Source organism: Onychomys torridus, chromosome 8 (assembly GCF_903995425.1).
Source record: "Onychomys torridus chromosome 8, mOncTor1.1, whole genome shotgun sequence".
NCBI classification, from domain to species: Eukaryota; Metazoa; Chordata; class Mammalia; order Rodentia; family Cricetidae; genus Onychomys; species Onychomys torridus.
This window is the reverse complement of record NC_050450.1, coordinates 17,581,043-17,598,586: the sequence shown is the minus strand read 5'-3', so window position 1 is coordinate 17,598,586 and position 17,544 is coordinate 17,581,043. Positions and strand designations below refer to the sequence as shown.

The following is a 17,544-nucleotide window of genomic DNA, read 5'->3' as shown; positions in this document are numbered from 1 at the left end:
GTACTTGGCACGAGAAATCCAAATGTTGGTGCAGTGGTGTGTTTATTGTGTTGGGGAACAATAGCTAGGCATGTGACGTTATAGCAGGAACAGTAAAGTAGATGGGTCAAGGATGAAATAACAGAAACTCTATACTGCAGAACTTTGTAAGTCATTGTAAGACAAGGCTTTTTCTTGGAGAAAGATGAGCGCCGTCAGAGTTTGTGGTGGAAGAGCAGAGGTGGTCTGACTTGAACTTTATTGTTCTTGCCATTGCTTAGAAAATTAGTTGCAAGATGACAAGATCAGGTGCAGTGACTGCACCGCTGGGGCTCCTGCAAGAATTCAGGCAAGGCGAGGGGTGGTAAGAATGGGGTGGTGAAAGGTGCCAATGAATATTCCAAAGGCTGGACCAACAACAGGTTGTGACAGTCTGCATTTAGGCTTCAAAAGAGAAGGCAGTAACAGCCGTTAACTCGAAGAATGGATCTGCTATGAACTTGTGGTGATATATTGTGCACCCTAATAAACTTGCCTGAGGATAAGAGGACAGAGCCAGCCACTAGATTAGACATAGAGGTCAGACAGTGATGGCACACACTCTTAACCCTGTCATTGGGGAGGAGGGATCCATCTGGATCTCTGTGAGTTCAAGACCACACTGGAAACAGAGCCAGGCGGTGGTGACTCACACCTTTAATCCCACTACTGGGAAGTACACATACCTTTAATCCTAGGAAGTGATGGCTGGGCAGAAAAAAGCATATAAGGCTGAGGAAACAGGAACACACTCACTTTAGGCTGAGGATTTAGTGGAAGTAAGAACTAGTGGCTGGCTGCTCTGCTTCTCTGACCTTTCAGTTTTTACCCCAATATCTGGCTCAGGGTTGTTTTTTTTTTTAAATTATTATTCTAAGGCCATCTAGATTTGAACAACATGAACTGTGGTGAAAAAGACTATGAGATGCCTTGTTTTAGGGTGACCATGAATAGGCCAGGTCAGTTTTGAGATAAAACACAGTGGGGGCAGGGACAGATATCCTACAGTTGACTCTTTGGGAAAAGATCTTGAGGCAAAGTCCAGGCTAGAGAATCCAAAGTGGATCCTGTCACAGCTATGTGAGGTCACATGTTGGCATGAAAGGAGTCCAGTGACTGAGCCCTGTAGCTCCTTAATGTTTACAGGCTTTGGAGAGGAGGAAGAATCAGCCCAAAAAGATGGAGAAGAAGTAACAATAGAAAAGAAGAAAAGTAATTTGAAAATGTTCTGAGTACCCACAAGAACAAAGTTATCTAAGGATGCAAAGAATACTTCTGTTTTTGTTTGTTTTTTTCAGGACAAGGTCTCACTGTGTAGCCCTAACTGTCCTGGAACTCACTCTGTAGACCTGCCTGCCTCTGCCTCCCGAGTGCTGGAATCAAAGGTGTGCACCAATATACCTGGCAGAAAGAATACTTCTTAACATTTTTGTGTTATACATAATATTGTCTCAATTTGTTTCCTGACTAGTGGTGAGCATCTTCAGCTGGGGGTACAATGGCAGTGTTCAAGAAGTTAAAACTTCTTCTCTGGAAGAATTTCATCTTAAAGGTACCAGTATGCTTATCTTTGGGGAATCTGTAGGTTCTCAGGAGCAACTGCATGTTTAAGTTAAATAAGTTACAGTCTTAGTTTCTTTTCCAGTTGCTGTGATAAAACACCCTTCTAGCTCACAGCTTAAAGGTATAGTTATTGTGATGGGGGAGTCACTGTGTGAGCTTGAAGCAGGTGGTCACATCACACTCACAGTCAGGGAACAGAGGACAGTGAATGCATACTGTTCCGTCCTCTTTTTCCATGTACATAGTCTGAGATCCTAGCTGTGGAATGGTGCCATACACACTAAACAAGTCTTCTCACCTTGGTTAATAAAAATTAATCCCCACAGGCATGCCCAGAGGCCTATCTCCCAAGTGATTTTAGATTCCATCAAGTTGATATCACAGTCACTAATAATGAGTTGAATAACAGTTAAGAACTTCATTTCTAAAAGTTCGCGCTCCCACAGTAATTCTGTTAGCTCTTGTTGTTAAACGCAGCCCTTGCCATTGATTTCTAGCCATTGATGGTTTAGAACAGGTATTGAATGGAGATGCCTAGCTGGCTCTCATTCTGTCTTTCCCCTTGTGTGTGTTTTGTGTAGGGAGGCTAGAAGAAATGAAAGAGGTTTTTCATTTGTTATTTTGGTTTTGTTTGTTTGTTTTGAGACAAGGTCTCAAAGATATATTAAAGGATGGGGTTGAACTTCCTAAGTAGCCAAGAATGACCTTGAATTTCTGATCTGTCTGCCTTCAAACCTCTTGAGTGCTAGAATTACAGATGTGAATAACCACATTTGGTTTATTCAATACTGGGGATCATGCTTCATGTATGCTAAGAAAGTACTTAGAAGGTCTCTCCAGCCTCAGGGTTTTAAATAGAATAGTGCTTGCCACGTAGAAATTTACACTTGAATTTTGTCTGGGATTAACACACAGCTGTTGTTTCTGTTTTAGAAGCGGAAGACTTTGATAACACTTCTGGAAATCTTGATGCCGTTACTATTTTCTGCAATTGTATTGTATCTTCGTTTCAATAGTATGCCAAAACACGTATCAACTACTAACTACCAACCAGTTGATATCAGTTTACTGCCAATATATTTCAATAATTATCCTCTGAAAAATAAATTTCAGTTGGTTTATATCCCTTCCAAAAGTGAGACGTTGAAAGCTGTCACTGAAAGGGTGGAACAAACCTTTGCTGTTGACTTTGAAGGTCAGATGTAGATGGAATAGGGAGGGCATGTCACTTTTTTTTGCTCTAAAATGTTTTATTACATTATCTTAGTGTGTGTGTGTGTGTGTGTGTGTGTGTGTACATGCCATGGCGTACAAGTGGAAGTCAGAGGACAACTTGCCAGTCATTTCTCTCCTACCTGTGGGTTCCAGGGACTGAACTCAGGCTGTCAGATTTGCTGGAGTCATATTACCATCCTGGGAAGGCATTTTTATAGTGAAGTTTTTTGTTTTTTTTTTTTTTCCTGAGAATTCTTACAAGAGTGATCCAAAATTTGGAATCTACAAATTGTAGTGTTTGAGGTGGTAATTGAAGGAAAACTGTCCTTGCTTGATACACTTTTATTATTTTACAGACCACACTGGAGGCTTGTATACTTGTATCACCAGGTTTAAATACTAATTAACTTTTTTTTTTTTTTTTTTTTTTTTGGTTTTTCGAGACAGGGTTTCTCTGTGTAGCTTTGTGCCTTTCCTGGAACTCGCTCTGTAGACCAGGCTGGCCTCAAACTCACAGAGATCTGCCTGCCTCTGCCTCCCAAGTGCTGGGATTACAGGTGTGCACCACCACTGCCTGGCCAATAAGCTTTTTTATTAAACCAATCAAAATGATGTATCTTCACACTGTAAAATGATTATTCTATAACACACTCATAGAGTCTACCAGGTTTCTCTACTTTTTTTTTCTTATTGTAACTCAATCTATAAACAGAGGCAGAAAGATACTCACAGGGTCACTAGGAATTTGCCCGTCCCCTGCTTACACCCTTCTGTGGCTTCCCCCTACACAGAGACTCTCTATCTAAACTCTGCCCCTGCTTTTCTCTCCAGCTTCCCTTAGTACTCTTTGTGCTTTCTTTAGCACCTGCTTTGTGTGGTCACTTTGTACCAGCCATTCCTATGCCAGTCCCTCTTGGTTTTAGGAAGGTGTTGTATGATATGTTGTTTGTGTTCTGACAAATAAAGCTTGCCTGGAGATCAGAGGGTGAAACTAGCCACTAGTTAGCCATAGAGGCCAGGCAGTGGCACACACCTTTAATCCTGGCACTTGGGAGGAGGAAGCAGCGAGATCAGGATACAAAGATTACAGAGCCCGCAGTGGAAATTTCATAGAGGTAAGAAGTCTCCAGTGGCTGCCTGCTCTGCTTCTCTGATCTTTCAGTTTTCACCCTTGATATCTGACTCCTGAGTGCAACACCATGCCTGGCTTTAAGAATATTCTAGTAAAACAGAATTCAAATTTAAAGGAAAAGTTGCTTTACTCCCAGCTCTATTGCCACTTAGTTCTTTTTTTCCTTTTAGGGAAAATAGATTTTTTATTTATTTTGTTTTTTTTGGTTTTTTTCAAGACAGGGTTTCTCTGTAACTTTGGAAACTCGCTTTGTAGACCAGGCTGGCCTCGAACTCACAGAGATCCACTTGCCTCTGCCTCCTGAGTGCTGGGATTACAGGTGTGCGCCACCACTGCCCGGTGAAAATAGATTTTTTTTATTCTCACATACTATATCCTGATTATGGTTTCCCCTCCCTCTACTCCCTCTACTCCCTCTACTCCTTCCAGTTCCTCCCCACCTCCCCTTCCATCTAGATCCACCTCCTTTCTGTCTCTCACTAGAAAACAACCAGGCTTCTAAGGGATGATAATAATAAACTATAACATAATACAATAAAACAAAACCCAATACATTGGAATAGGACAAAACAAACAAACAGAAAGGAAAGATCCCAAGAAAATACATAAGCAAAAGATATAGATGCAGAGACCCATTCTTTTACACACTCTGGAAGCCCATAAAAATAAGAAACTGGAAGCCATAATATATATGCAAGGACCAGAAGGATAAAAAGAGGAAAAAATTAACTACACATAAATAAAATAACAATAAGATACAACACAACATTATGAGACAAGGAACCTCCAAAAATGCCACTGACTTTGTTTTTCTGTTGATCATTGATCTGGGCACACATCCTACCCTTAAGAGTGGTTGTTTCAATCTGTGCAGGGGTGGTGCACACCTTTAATTCCAGCACGTGGGAGGCAGAGGCAGGCAGATCTCTGAGTTCCAGGACAGCCAATAAACAGAGAAACCCTGTATTGAGAAACAAAACCAAACAATAACACCACCACCACAAAGAGTAGTTTGTTTCCTCAATGAGACTCCCTTAGAGAAAACTAAATTTGCATTTGCAAGTGGTTATCAATTGGAGATGGCTTCTGGATTAGGGTTAGGGATAGGGCACGTGTCCACCTCTCTTTTCAGCTCTAGGACCCCATCTGGTGCAGACTGGTGCCAGCCTTGTGCATGTTGTCTCAGTCTCTGTGAGTTCATATGTGTATTGATACTGTTGATTTAGAGGACTTGGTGTCTGTGCTGTCCTCCATTCCCTCTGGCTATTCTTTGTGCCTCCTCTTCCCCAGAGTTCTCTGAGCCCTGAGGGGAGGGTTTTGATGGAGACATCTGTTTAAGGTCTCTCACTCTGTAATTTGTCTGGTTGTGGGACTCTGCATTTGTTCCATTCTGCTGCAGGATGAAGCTTCACTGGTGACGACTGAGCAAGGCACTGATCTGTAAGCATAGCAGAATGTCATTAGGAATCATTTTATTGCCATACTCTTTTAGTGGAACAGTAGTATTTGGTTTTACCGTAGGTTCCTGGGCTAACTAGTCTCAGGTTCTTAGTCATCCAAGTAGTGTTGGGTATGGGTTCCATCTTGTGGAGTTAAGTCAAATCAGATATTAGTTAGTGTGTTAGTCAGGGTTCTCTAGAGTCACAGAATTTAGAAAATGACTGATGTGTGTGTGTGTGTGTGTGTGTGTGTGTGTGTGTGTGTGTGTGCGCGCGGAAGGGAATTTTTTTGAATGACTTATAGGAGTCCAACAATAGCTAGTTGTGAAAGGAAAATCCAAGAATCTAGTAGTTGCTCAGTCAGTCCCACAAGGCTGGGTGTCTCAGTGGTCTTCTGTATATGCTGGAATTCTGAAGAAGTCAGCTTCAATGGCAGTGAAGAAATGGATGTGCTGACAAGGTGAGGGCAAGCAGGTGAAGAATGAACACACCCCATTCCTTCTTCCCTTGTCCTTATATAGGCTTCCAGAGGAAGGTGTGGCTCAGATTAAAGGTGTGTCTTCCAGCCTCAAGATCCAGATCATAAGTATGCCCTCCATTTCTGTATTATAGTTCATTCCAGATATTGTCAAGTTGACAACCAAGAATAGCCGTCGGGGTTGGGGATTTAGCTCAGTGGTAGAGCACTTGCTAGCAAACACAAGGCCCTGGGTTCGATCCTCAGCTCAAAAAAAAAAAAATAGCCATCACAGTTGATCACTCCCACAAGCTTTGAGCCACCATTGCCCTAGCATATCTTACAGTTGGGACACCATTGTAGAGCAAAGGGTTTGTGGCTGAGGTGGTGTTTACATTTCTCCTTTGGTAGCTAGTAGAGTACCTTCCTGTACCAAAGGTAGCATGAAGGGATGAAGGCTCTATGTAGGCACCAGCTCACCTTCTCCATGTTCAGTGAGTTGTGTGGGTGTTGTCTTCAGCAATAGGACCTTGCTGTTTGTCTGTAGAGAGCAACCCATCAGTCTTGGCAACAGTCTGGGTTTAGGTGTTCCCATGGGATTCCTTTGGCCAGTAACTCCATGAGATGTAACCCACTCCCAATACTGGAAGCTTCCTTTGTTAACAAGAGGTGTCTAGCCAAGCGTTGATGGCGCACACCTTTAATCCCAGTACTTTTGAGACAGAAGCAGGTGGATCTTTATGGGTTCAAGGCCAGCCTGGTCTACAGAGGGAGTTCCAGGACAGCCAGAGCTATACAAAGAAACCCTGTCTTAGAAGACAGAGAGAAGAGTGAGTCCAGTTGGGGTTCTATCTCCCTTATTATTTGGCAATTTCATTTAGGTCACCTTCATATATGTGTATATTTAAGGAGGCTTCTACTGTATTAGGATTTCATACTACCCCCCAAATGGCCCTGAATTTTAGCTGTCTCTCTTCCTCATATTCCCTCTTTTAGTCTCTCTTCCCTCCTCCTTCTCACTTAATCTTCCCTTCCACCCTCCCCTGCCATCATCCCTTTCCTAGAGATATCTGTCTGTCCCCCTAATCCCTTACTCTATACCTAACCTCTGTGAGTCTATGGATTGTAGCATGTTTATCATTGATTTAACAGCTAATATCCACATATAAGCGAATACATACCATATTTGTCTTTCTAGGTCTGGGCTACCTCACTCAGGATGATTTTTTTTTCTAGTCCCGTCCATTTATCTGAGTTTCATGATTCAATTTTTTAAACTGCTGAGTAATATTCCATTTTCTTTATTCATTCATTTCTAGAGACATCTAGGTTGTTGCCAATTTCTGGCTACTATAAATAGAGCAGCAATGAATATGGTTGAGCAAGTGTCTCTGTGGTAGGATAAAATGTCCTTTGGTTATATACTCAAAGTGGTATAGCTGGATCTCGAGGTAGATTGAGTCCCATCTTCCTGAGGAACACCACCACACTGATTTCCAATAATGGATGAGTGTTCCCCTTACTCCACATCCTTGCCAGCATGAACTGTCATTTGTATTATTGATCTTAGGTATTCTGACATGTGTAAAATGAAATCTCCAAGTAGTTTTGATTTGCATTTCCTGATGATTAAGGATGTTAAACATTTCTTTAAGTGTTTCTCAGTCATTTGATTTTTCCTCTTTTGGAAATTCTGTTTAGACCTGCATCCCACTTTTAACTGGATTATTTATTTTCTTAATATCTAGTTTTTTTTAGTTATTTATCTATTTTGGATATTAGTCCTCTAACAAATGTGTAGTTGGTAAAAATATCATTCTGTAGGCTGTCACTTTGTCCAAATGACAGTGTCTTTTGCCTTAAGGAAGCTTTTCAGTTTCTTTCTTTTTTTTTTTTTTTTTTCCTGAGACAGGGTTTCTCTGTGTAGCTTTGGAGCCTGTCCTGGAACTCACTCTGTAGACCAGGCTGGCCTCAAACTCACAGAGATCTGCCTGCCTCTGCCTCCTGAGTGCTGGGATTACAGGCGTGTGCCACAACCACCCGGCTGCTTTTCAGTTTCTTAAGGTCCCATTTATTAATTGTTGATCTTATTGATGTTGAATAGCAAGTCTTTTCCTGTGCTGATGAGTTTAAAGCTATCCCCTACTTTCTCTTCTATCAGGTTCAGTGCATCTGGTTTTATGTTGAGGTCTTTGATCCATCTGAAGTTAAGTTCTGTGCAAGGTGATAAGTATGGATCTATTTGGATTCTTCGGCTGTTCGGTTTCACCAGCACCATTTGTTGAAAATGCTCTTTTTTTCCAGTGTGCATTGCTAGCTTCTTCAACAAAAATCAGTTGTTCACCAGTGTGTGGATTTATTTCTGGGCCTTCGATTCGATTCTCTTGATCATCATGTCTGTTGTTGTGCTGATACCATGCTGGTTTTATGTCTATAGCTTAGTAGTACAATTTGAATTTGTGATAGTGATACCTCCAGCAATTTTCTTATTATTCAGGATTGTTTTAGCTATCTTGTGTGTGTGTGTGTGTGTGTGTGTGTGTGTGTGTGTGTGTGTTTCCATATGAAGCTGAAAATTGTCCTTTCAATATTTGTGAAGAATTGTGTTGGAATTTTGGTGGGGATTGCATTGAATATGTAGATTGCTTTTGGTAGGATGGCTGTCTTAAGGTTTTTTATCATATAAGTCTTTCACTTGCTTGGTTAGAGTTACCTTGAGATATTTTATATTATTTGAGGGTATTGTGAAAGGAAAAAACCTAAGTGTGCTAAGTAAAGAACAATAACCTTATAATAATAATGAAACATATTATTTAATATGTATACCTTTCCTATCCCTTTTTCTAATTATGTAAATATACAAAATAGCATTTACTATATGGTCAACAACATGGCTCCATGCATAAAGGTGCTTGCCACATAAATCTGGCAGCTAAGTTCCACCTTTGGAACCCACATAAAGGTAGAAGAAGAGAACGACTGAGAAATTATGCCCTGACCCCCCATGCACTTGAACTCACATGTCATATGCGATAATTAGTGAGTAAGAACTGTCTCTCCCTTCTCAGCATTACCTCCTTGAAATCTAAAGACAGATGCCAGCTGTACTGTAAGTTCTGAACTGAACAATAGCAACAAAAACAAAAGTCAGGGTTTCTCTGTGTAGCCCTGGCTGTCCTAGAACTCGCTCTGTAGACCAGGATGGGCTTGAACTCAGAGATCCACCTGCCTCTGCCTCCCAAGTGCTGTGATTAAAGGTGTGCACCACCACCTGGCTAAAAAATCATGCCTTTTAACTAATCTTATTTTTTGTGTTTCTCTCTCTCTGCTCATATGTTTACAGAGTGACTGAGTGAGTGAATGGAGAAGTAAGCTGGAATCTTAAATCTCCTTAGATAGATAATTAATGGCATTACTTGCTTTCATGCCCAGTTATTCACTGACTGGATTTTTCTTTTTGTAGTTCTAGGCTTTTCTTCGGTGCCTTTATTTGAAAACTACATAATTAGGGATCCCAGGTCTTTCTACATACTGGTGGGAATCGTTTTTGACCATACCTTCAATAGCAGCAACGAACCTTTACCACTCGTGGTAAGCAAGTCTTCCCTATGGCAGTCTTACTATGTGACTACATAGCGTGTGTTCATCAGGCATCTACCCCTCAGCTTTCTTCTATGGCAGCTTTGTTACCTTATTTCCAGAGGAGACGAGCGGAGATTCCAAATTCTTACCTTACAGCCCACACTCTGTTGCTGTCTCAGACTGTTCTGAGCGTGAGTCTCTGTCCTCAGCACAGGATGGAGTGTGTTTGGCTGACTCTTGGCAGAAGAAACTTGAACCCCAGCTTTGTCCCTTAGCAGCTCTGTAACTTTGGGAAATTTGTTGACATTTTGGTGTGGTTAAGTTTAAATTAGTGCCTGGATTATGAGTTGGTTTTCAGGCTTATAAGTGCATGTAAAGTGATTAGAACAGAGCAGTTGGGTAGATGGGGAGCAAGAATTTTCTGTTTGGATTAGTTAATTATCATTACTACTAATTGCACAGATTTAGATATGGTAGTTCTGCATGTGTGTTTAAAGAAAAACAATATGTTAAACAAGCATATCTGATTTATGTTTTGCAATGGGTAAAACAATGTGTAGCCTCTCTGGTATACAGGCTATTTAATGACCTTTAGAACTTGCACTGTGATTAATAAAAATTAACAATATTTTACAAGCATGTGTTAATGTCACATACATGTCAGATAGCACATTGTGTGACCCTCCAGGCAGCTAATGGATGAGGTTGTTAGTATCATCCCCCTTTCGCTGTGAGGACATTGAGACACAGTGATTAAGTAACAGAGTGACGGCACTTCAATAAGGAATTTGGGGCGGAGGTCTAGGTGACCTGGTTCCAGAGTGCTCTACAGTCCATTGCTCTTTTCCCACGTTGGTCAGGAATCATTTGCAGAGAAATACAGGGAAGACCACCTGCCAGTGTGGACCTTAAAGAGTTGAAGCCAAATAGTTTGCCCTGTCCTGTGCCATTGCTGAGTTCCAGGATCTGATGGCCAATGTTTTCTCCTTGTTTTTCATAGGTTAAGTATGACCTGCGTTTCAGTTATGTTCAGAGGAACTTTGGGCCATCACTGAAGTATTTGTTTTTTCAAGAGGAGATAGGAGGCTGGTGCACGGCCTTTCTTTATCCTCCTAATCCAAGCCAAGAACCCCGGGAATTTGCATATGCTGATGGGGGAAACCCTGGTGAGGAAACTCTGAAGCCTGTAACATTACCACATTTGCTCTGTACCATGTATTTGTGATACTGTTTTGCTAACTGAATGTGCGCCTAAGATTAACATTTCAGTAGAGGTCCAAGGAGCTACCTTTGAAAATGTGGCATTCAATAAAATGCTTATATTCCAGTATAAGTTAAAACAGCAGGTATGTATTTTGGTTTTTTATAATGATGTTGAATTGCTTGAAAGAATGAAAGCATTTTACAAGATCAAAGGGTGTGAGTTTCTATATTTGTAACGTTTTACTTCTAAAGTACATTTTCTACTGTTCTCTACAAACTGTGACTTAAGTGACTTTCCTTAATTTGTTGAAATTCCTATAAAATAATGACTACTCTACCTTTCCCTTTTCATTTTAGGAAAGTTACTGTCAGGCTGAGGGTGTTCCTCAGTGGTACTTGCCTAGCATGCAGAAAAGCCACATGGTCCGTCTCTAGTACTGCCCAAACTGCTGACTGTTAGGGACGTTGTGGGGCAATTCACCTTAGTATAATGGTAGCTTCCAAGGTTATTGACAGGGAAGGCATCCCAGAGGCTAGTGAACAAAACATTCACAGGTTCTGCTTTCCGATACACTAGCCTCTGCCTGATTGTGCTGTTAGGGACCAGAACTCAGTCAGAGAATTTGGCAGACACCAGTGCATTTATTTACCTTGAGCACAGCCCCCTGGTACCGGTAGCTCTCAACTCGCGGTCATTATCTATGCTTCTCAGCAGCACACGTGCAGGGCCAGAGGGAAACTATAATAATTATAACGAGAATGGCCGGTTATCTAGGGAAGACATAGCCTTCATCATGAAAGAAACGTGACTTAACGGCCTGTGGACATGTAATGTTTCCGTGACCTCCCCTCCACCTGTAAGCAGCACTCTCCTTTTTCTGTCCCTTCCCCAAACCCTACAACTTTTGGGATCAAACCTAGGACTTTCCACATAACAGGCCAACACTCTGCTACTGAGCTCTACCTCTAGGCCTGTGCTGCCGTTTGGTTCCTGTTACAGCACTGGGGACAGAGCTCAGCGTCTCACATGTACTATTCTATCACTAAGCTGCCTCCTGAGACCTGAGACCTGAGACCCATCCGTTCTACCCTCCCTCCCTCCCTCCCTCCCTCCCTCCCTCCCTCCTTCCCTTCCTCCCTTCCTCTCTCCTTCTTTCCTCCCTTCCTCTCTCCTTTTTTTTTGAGCTGAGGATGGAACCCAGGGCCTTTGTGCTCTACCACTGAGCTAAATCCCCAACCCCCTTCTTCCTTCTTTTTCTTCTTCCCTCCCTCTCTTCCTTCCTCCCTCTTTCCCTTCCTTCCTCCATTCCTCCCTCCTTCTTTCTATCCCTTTCTTTCTTTTTTTAAAAACACCGTATTTTTAAATTTTATTATTATGTATACAGTAGTGTCCCTGCAGGCCAGAAGAGGGCACCAGATCTCATTACAGACAGTTGTGAGCCACCATGTGGTTGCTGGGAATTGAACTCAGGACCTCTGGAAGAGCAATCAATCAGTGCTCTTAACTGCTGAACCATCTCTCCAGCCCCTCTATTGGTGAAATTATTAAGGCCACTCCACATAGTTAAAAGGGAGGTTTATTTTGTGGGGTAACTTACAAATGAAGGGATAGGCTACAGGGTCTGGCAAAGGTATGGCGCAGTCTGGCGGTGTTCTCTGGAGAACTCTGCTCAGTCTACCTCCTGCGTCCAGTGTCCCAGCACCAAGAGAGAGCCCTCCTCCCAATCCTGGGTCTTCCGCTTCCTCCTCCGCCCTGCCTTGTGGGCGTGACCATTACCAAAGCCTCAGTGGGAGTTGGAACTTCCAGGGCCAATGCTGGGATGGCTACCCACTACACCCCTCTTTCTTTCTTTCTTTCTTTCTTTCTTTCTTTCTTTCTTTCTTTCTTTCTTTCTTTCTTTCTTCCTTCCTTCCTTCCTTCCTTCCTTTCTTTCTTTCTCTTTTTCTTCTCTCTCTCTCTCTCTCTCTCTCTCTCTCTCTCTTTCTTTCTTTTGATAGGGTCTCATGGAGCCCAAACTGACCTCAAACTCATTTTGAAGCCAAAGGTAACCTTGAATTATTAATGCTCCTGCCACCAACTTCAGAGTACTGGGATTACAAGACTGTGTCATCACAGCCAGTGTGTGATGTTGTTTTGAATGCCTGTCCAACATGTATGTTTCATTTATCCGTGTTTAACATGCCTCATTCACTAACCACTAAAAATACTTCTTGTATTATCTGTTTTACCTTTAACTTGATAAAGAAGGGACAGACAACTATCTACATTGCTACAGGGCTCCCTGCCTGACTGCCTGTGTTGCTTTAAAGATTCTGCTTTGGCCGGGCGGTGGTGGGCACACGCCTTTAATCCCAGCACTCGAAGGCAGAGCCAGGCAGATCTCTGTGAGTTCCAGGAAAGGCTCCAAAGCTACACAGAGAAACCTTGTCTTGGGAAAAAAAAAAAAAAAAAAAGATTCTGCTCCTGCTTTGAAGGACATCTCCAAGCTCTGGTTCCAGAACTCCTGAATTTGGGGCTAAGGAGATAGTTTAGTTGGCATAGTGCTGCTGCACAAACTGAAAACCTGAGTTTCAATCTCCAGGACTCATATAAAAAGCTGGTGTGTGACATCACATGTTTATAACCTCAGTGCTGGGAAGTAGACAGGAGGATTACTAGGGCTCACTGGTCAGCCTAGCCTAATTAGCAAATCCCAGGTCCCAGTGAGAGACCCTGTTTTGAAAAAAACAAGGTTGATGGCACTTCAGAAACACCCAAGGTTGGCCTCTATCCTCTACACATATGCTCATGTGCACATACAGAGGTGGGGTGGGTTCTGAACACATGACCTCTGCATTGGCTAATACTTTATTTGAATGTACTTGCTCTTTCTGAATCTCTTTGGTTCTAATTCTATTTACCTTGCCCACCCACAACTACCTGGAGAATACTAGCTGTCTCTTTTTCCAGATCTCATGGTCTTAGCTGGCTATGCCAAGCTCCACTCTTTTATTTCCCACTCTGGAATCATACCCTGAGAAAGTGCCCTTCCCCTCACTTTTTTGCTGAGAATAAGCAGATAACATTAAAATCAGAAGGTGAGACGTTCCTAGGAGCTCCTATGTCCTAAGGCATAACATGTGGCTCCGAAGCTGGGTACCATAATTTTTCTCTGCAAGAAGCACTGCTGACTTTCTGCTCTGGAACTTTCCAGTAAGAGTAGAGGAGAGTTTTCTTAGTGTCTGCTTTCTGCCATCTTGTTCTCTGCTATGGAAAGGGACATAATGGTATATAACAGTGTGGACATCCCTACTTGGCACTGTTTCCCTGGACCTGCCCGTTCCATGTCAGCCCCTAGTTTCCTCTCTGGCAAATCCAGACTTATGCATAAGTGATGGCACATAACTGAGATGCTCCTTCCCTCACATGAAACAACATATTCCCAAATGAGGGCCTAGGAGCCACTTCTCACATGAAGGATATGTGCTTTCCGATTCATCTTAGGTTTCTTGGTTTCCCTATTTGTGAGAGGTTGAATATGAGCACCAACTAAGCAACTGTTCTTCCAAAATTGATCAACTCCTTATTGTAGGATGGCCACACAATTGTCTTGCAGTCTAGGGCCTGCATGCCCACCAACTGGAATCCAAGCCTAAGTACCCAAGTATTTACTCTGATTCTAGAAAATACCCTATAATTGTTTAGTGAAAACACTCCTACAAAACAAACAGGAATGCATAACAATATCCAGGACTTGTTGCCAGCAACGTGCCCTTCCCTTTTCCAGTTTGACAGATCTGGAGGTCTGCCTATGTCTAAACAGTGGGACACAGTGGTCACCTTTACTACAGGGTTCTGTACTACACCTCTACTACCCCTCCATGGAGGCTGGTTACCCTTGCTTGGAACTAGAAAGCACTCAGGGGATCCTTACCTTGCAATCTATGTTTATTGAAAGTTGATCCTGGCACACCGACTACACTGCTGAAATGAGGGTTGCTTATGATAAGGACAGTGTGCCTGCCAGCCAAATACAGAAACTTAACCCTTGAGCTGTGCAGCAGTCACAACACAAACAGGAAGTCTGTGTCTTTCAAGGGCTTTGAGTTTAACTATCCTGTATTTATTGTATAATCAAAATTACAGAGCAGGTGCTCCGTCCACAGAGGCTGAGAATGAAGGGAGACAAATCCTTGTATAGAACATGCCTTTTTTTTTTTTTTCTGCCAGAACTCATTTTCAGATCATTGCTTCATTTCCATGGCTCTCCAAAGTGGCTCCTTCCTGTCCTCTGTTGTATCATGAGGCCTCTAAGAATACCTTCTGGCTGTTGTCTGTCTTAATGGCTAGCCAGGATCCACCTGAATTTTTAGTCATTTGGATATTTACTTTCTTATGCTCAATATTCTGGTTTCTTATAGGATACAACAAAGAAGGCTTCCTGGCAATACAGCATGCAGTAGACAAAGCCATTATGTGGCATCATGATCCCAACGCAACACTCAACATGTTCAAGAATCTCCACGTACTGCTGCAGAGATTCCCATTTGGGCCCCATATCAAGGACCCATTCTTAGTGATCCTTCAGAATGAGTTCCCTCTGCTCCTCATGCTCAGCTTCATTTGTGTTGAGCTCATAATCATCAATTCTATTTTACTGGAGAAGGAGAAGAAACTGAAGGTATCTCTGTCTGCTCAGATGGGAAGCACGGGGCTGTGGGGAGGCTGCTAATGAAAAGTCTACAGTGGGACTGGGCCCCCAGCAGGCGGGAGGATCTGTCCGCCTCTCAGGTGGAATGGAAGCCAGAGTGCTTTCATATTTTTATCCTGCTTGCAGGGCGCCCCATCTCTTGTTATCACACTTATCCTTACTTTCAGATTGCCCAGCTGAGTAGGTCCACTAGGTTAGCCCTGTCACTAATAGAGCGGGTGTTCAGACAATGTCCACACAGAGGGGATTTATATCCACAATAACTCACTCCCATTTTGTGGGAAGATGCCTGAGAAACATCTTCTAGGAAAATATAACCTAAGGCTGGGTTTGTTTCCTCTGAGTTGGTCCTGAAACTGGTTTCACTGCTCACTCTCTGTGCTCTTCTGTTTATATAACCTCTACTGCTTCTTTTCCCACTTTCTCCCCTTTAAATAATAATCTTGTATTACTTGGGTTTTTGTTTCTCAGACGTGATCTCATTCTATAGCCAATAGTGACCTGGAACCTACTGTGTTATCCAGGCTGACCATGAACTCATGATCTATTTGCTTCACCTTCCCCAGTGCTAGAGGTACAACTGGCTAAAATCTTCTCACTTTAAATTTTTTTCTCTATCTAAAATAATTTTTAAATTTATGTATTTTATGTATAGGATGTTTTCATCTGCGTGTACATCTGCACACCAGAGGGCACTGGATTCCATGGGACTATAGTTAGAAATGGTTGTGACCCACAATGTGGGTGCTGGGAATTGAACTCAGGACCTCTGGAAGAGCAGTCAGTGCTCTTAACTACTGAGCCATCTCTCTAGCCCCAGTTTTCTTTTCTTTTTGTTTTTTGATTGCACGTTAAAGTTTGTTGAGGCTTTTCTTGGCCTCATTGATGACATCCCTGGTAGAGTTGTATTCCCTGGCTGGCTTTGTCTTGTGCAGTCTGTTGGAAGAGGCAGACTGACTGAGACCTTTCCTGAGGCTGCCTGTAGGATGGGAGACAGTGGGTCAATGGCTGACAGGTGGACGCTCTATCCAGCTTTATACTCACTGAAAAACCCCAGGGAACTAGGCGCTTCCGACACTGGCTAGGGTACCCATTTAGTTTCCACCTGTGGGATGAAATTCCACCTTCCTTCGTTTTTACTTCAACAGCAAACTTGTATAGAAGCTGGTGGGCATAAAATGTCCACACTTTGGTCATGCTTTTGTTCTTCATACTTGACTCTTGTTTCAGATGAATCTAACACTGTAGAAGGTAGGCATGAGGCACAGTCTTTCTCTGTGTAGCTTTGTGCCTTTCCTGGAACTTGCTTTGGAGACCAGGTTGGCCTTGAACTCACAGAGATCCGCTTGGCTCTGTCTCCCGAGTGCTGGCATGAAAGGCGTGTGCTACCACCGCCTGACTTGACTCGCATTCTTAAAACCCCAATGGTAAATATGTTGTTGGTTCATTTACTGAATGTCTCCTGTAAGTAAATGGCCCCTGAGCAAAAAGTCCAAACTGTTTTTTTTTTTTTTGAGACAAAGTCTCAGTATAGAACCCCTGGCTGGCCTGGCACATGCTCTGTAGACTAGACTGGCCTTGTGCTTCTGACAAATTTTACTGCTTCTGTCCCGCAAATGCTGGGATTGGAGGCATGGACTACTATACTCTGCTTTAGTGTCTGAACTCCTTGTGTGTCCTACTTTTAAATTCTCCTAGCAGTTGTTTTTAAATTTAAAGTTGGTTTATACAATGCCTACTCTGCCGTAGTTAAACCAAGTACCACTCTGTTTTATTCTTGCCTTCCAGCTCTATCAAGAGCCCCAGCAGCTCTCTTCCCCAGTCCAGCCAACCTGGCATCCTAACCCGCTGAGTTTCAGCAGCAGCCTCCCCGCTGTACCTGAGACGCTGAGCTAGGCTCTCACACGGGCTCCTTGCTTTCTCTAGGAGTACATGTGTGTGATGGGACTGGAGAGCTGGCTGCACTGGGCCGCTTGGTTCATTACGTCCTTCATTTCTGCCTTAATTGCCGTCTCGGTTATGACCGCTATCTTTTGTGCAAAGGTATGCTTTGTTCTTTAGAGTATGGTGAGCTAGGGATGGACAGGGAAGAATCTGGAATGGTATGGGTGGTACAGTTAGTTATTGATGACCATTTGGGAAAACTCTGATGGCTCTTGAGTGGTATTTGCTGAAATTCTGGGGAAGTAAGCATTCTTCCCCCTCTTCTCCCCTACCCTTTTTTTCTTTTTCTTTTTGAGGCAG

At 42.7% G+C, this 17,544-nt stretch overlaps 1 protein-coding gene across 1 annotated transcript in view; it reads left to right on the top strand.

Moving 5' to 3' along the window:
• The first annotated feature begins 1,372 nt into the window (after positions 1 to 1,372).
• Positions 1,373 to 17,544, top strand: part of LOC118589290 (ATP-binding cassette sub-family A member 17-like) — an 84,216-nt gene continuing 68,044 nt past the window's right edge. Inside the window, exons 1-6 of the mRNA XM_036196448.1 lie at positions 1,373 to 1,570; positions 2,515 to 2,776; positions 9,288 to 9,415; positions 10,407 to 10,572; positions 15,011 to 15,270; positions 17,227 to 17,343. Of these exons, the coding sequence (XP_036052341.1) occupies positions 1,517 to 1,570; positions 2,515 to 2,776; positions 9,288 to 9,415; positions 10,407 to 10,572; positions 15,011 to 15,270; positions 17,227 to 17,343 (987 nt within the window). The 5' untranslated portion in view covers positions 1,373 to 1,516. The remainder of the gene's footprint in view (positions 1,571 to 2,514; positions 2,777 to 9,287; positions 9,416 to 10,406; positions 10,573 to 15,010; positions 15,271 to 17,226; positions 17,344 to 17,544) is intronic.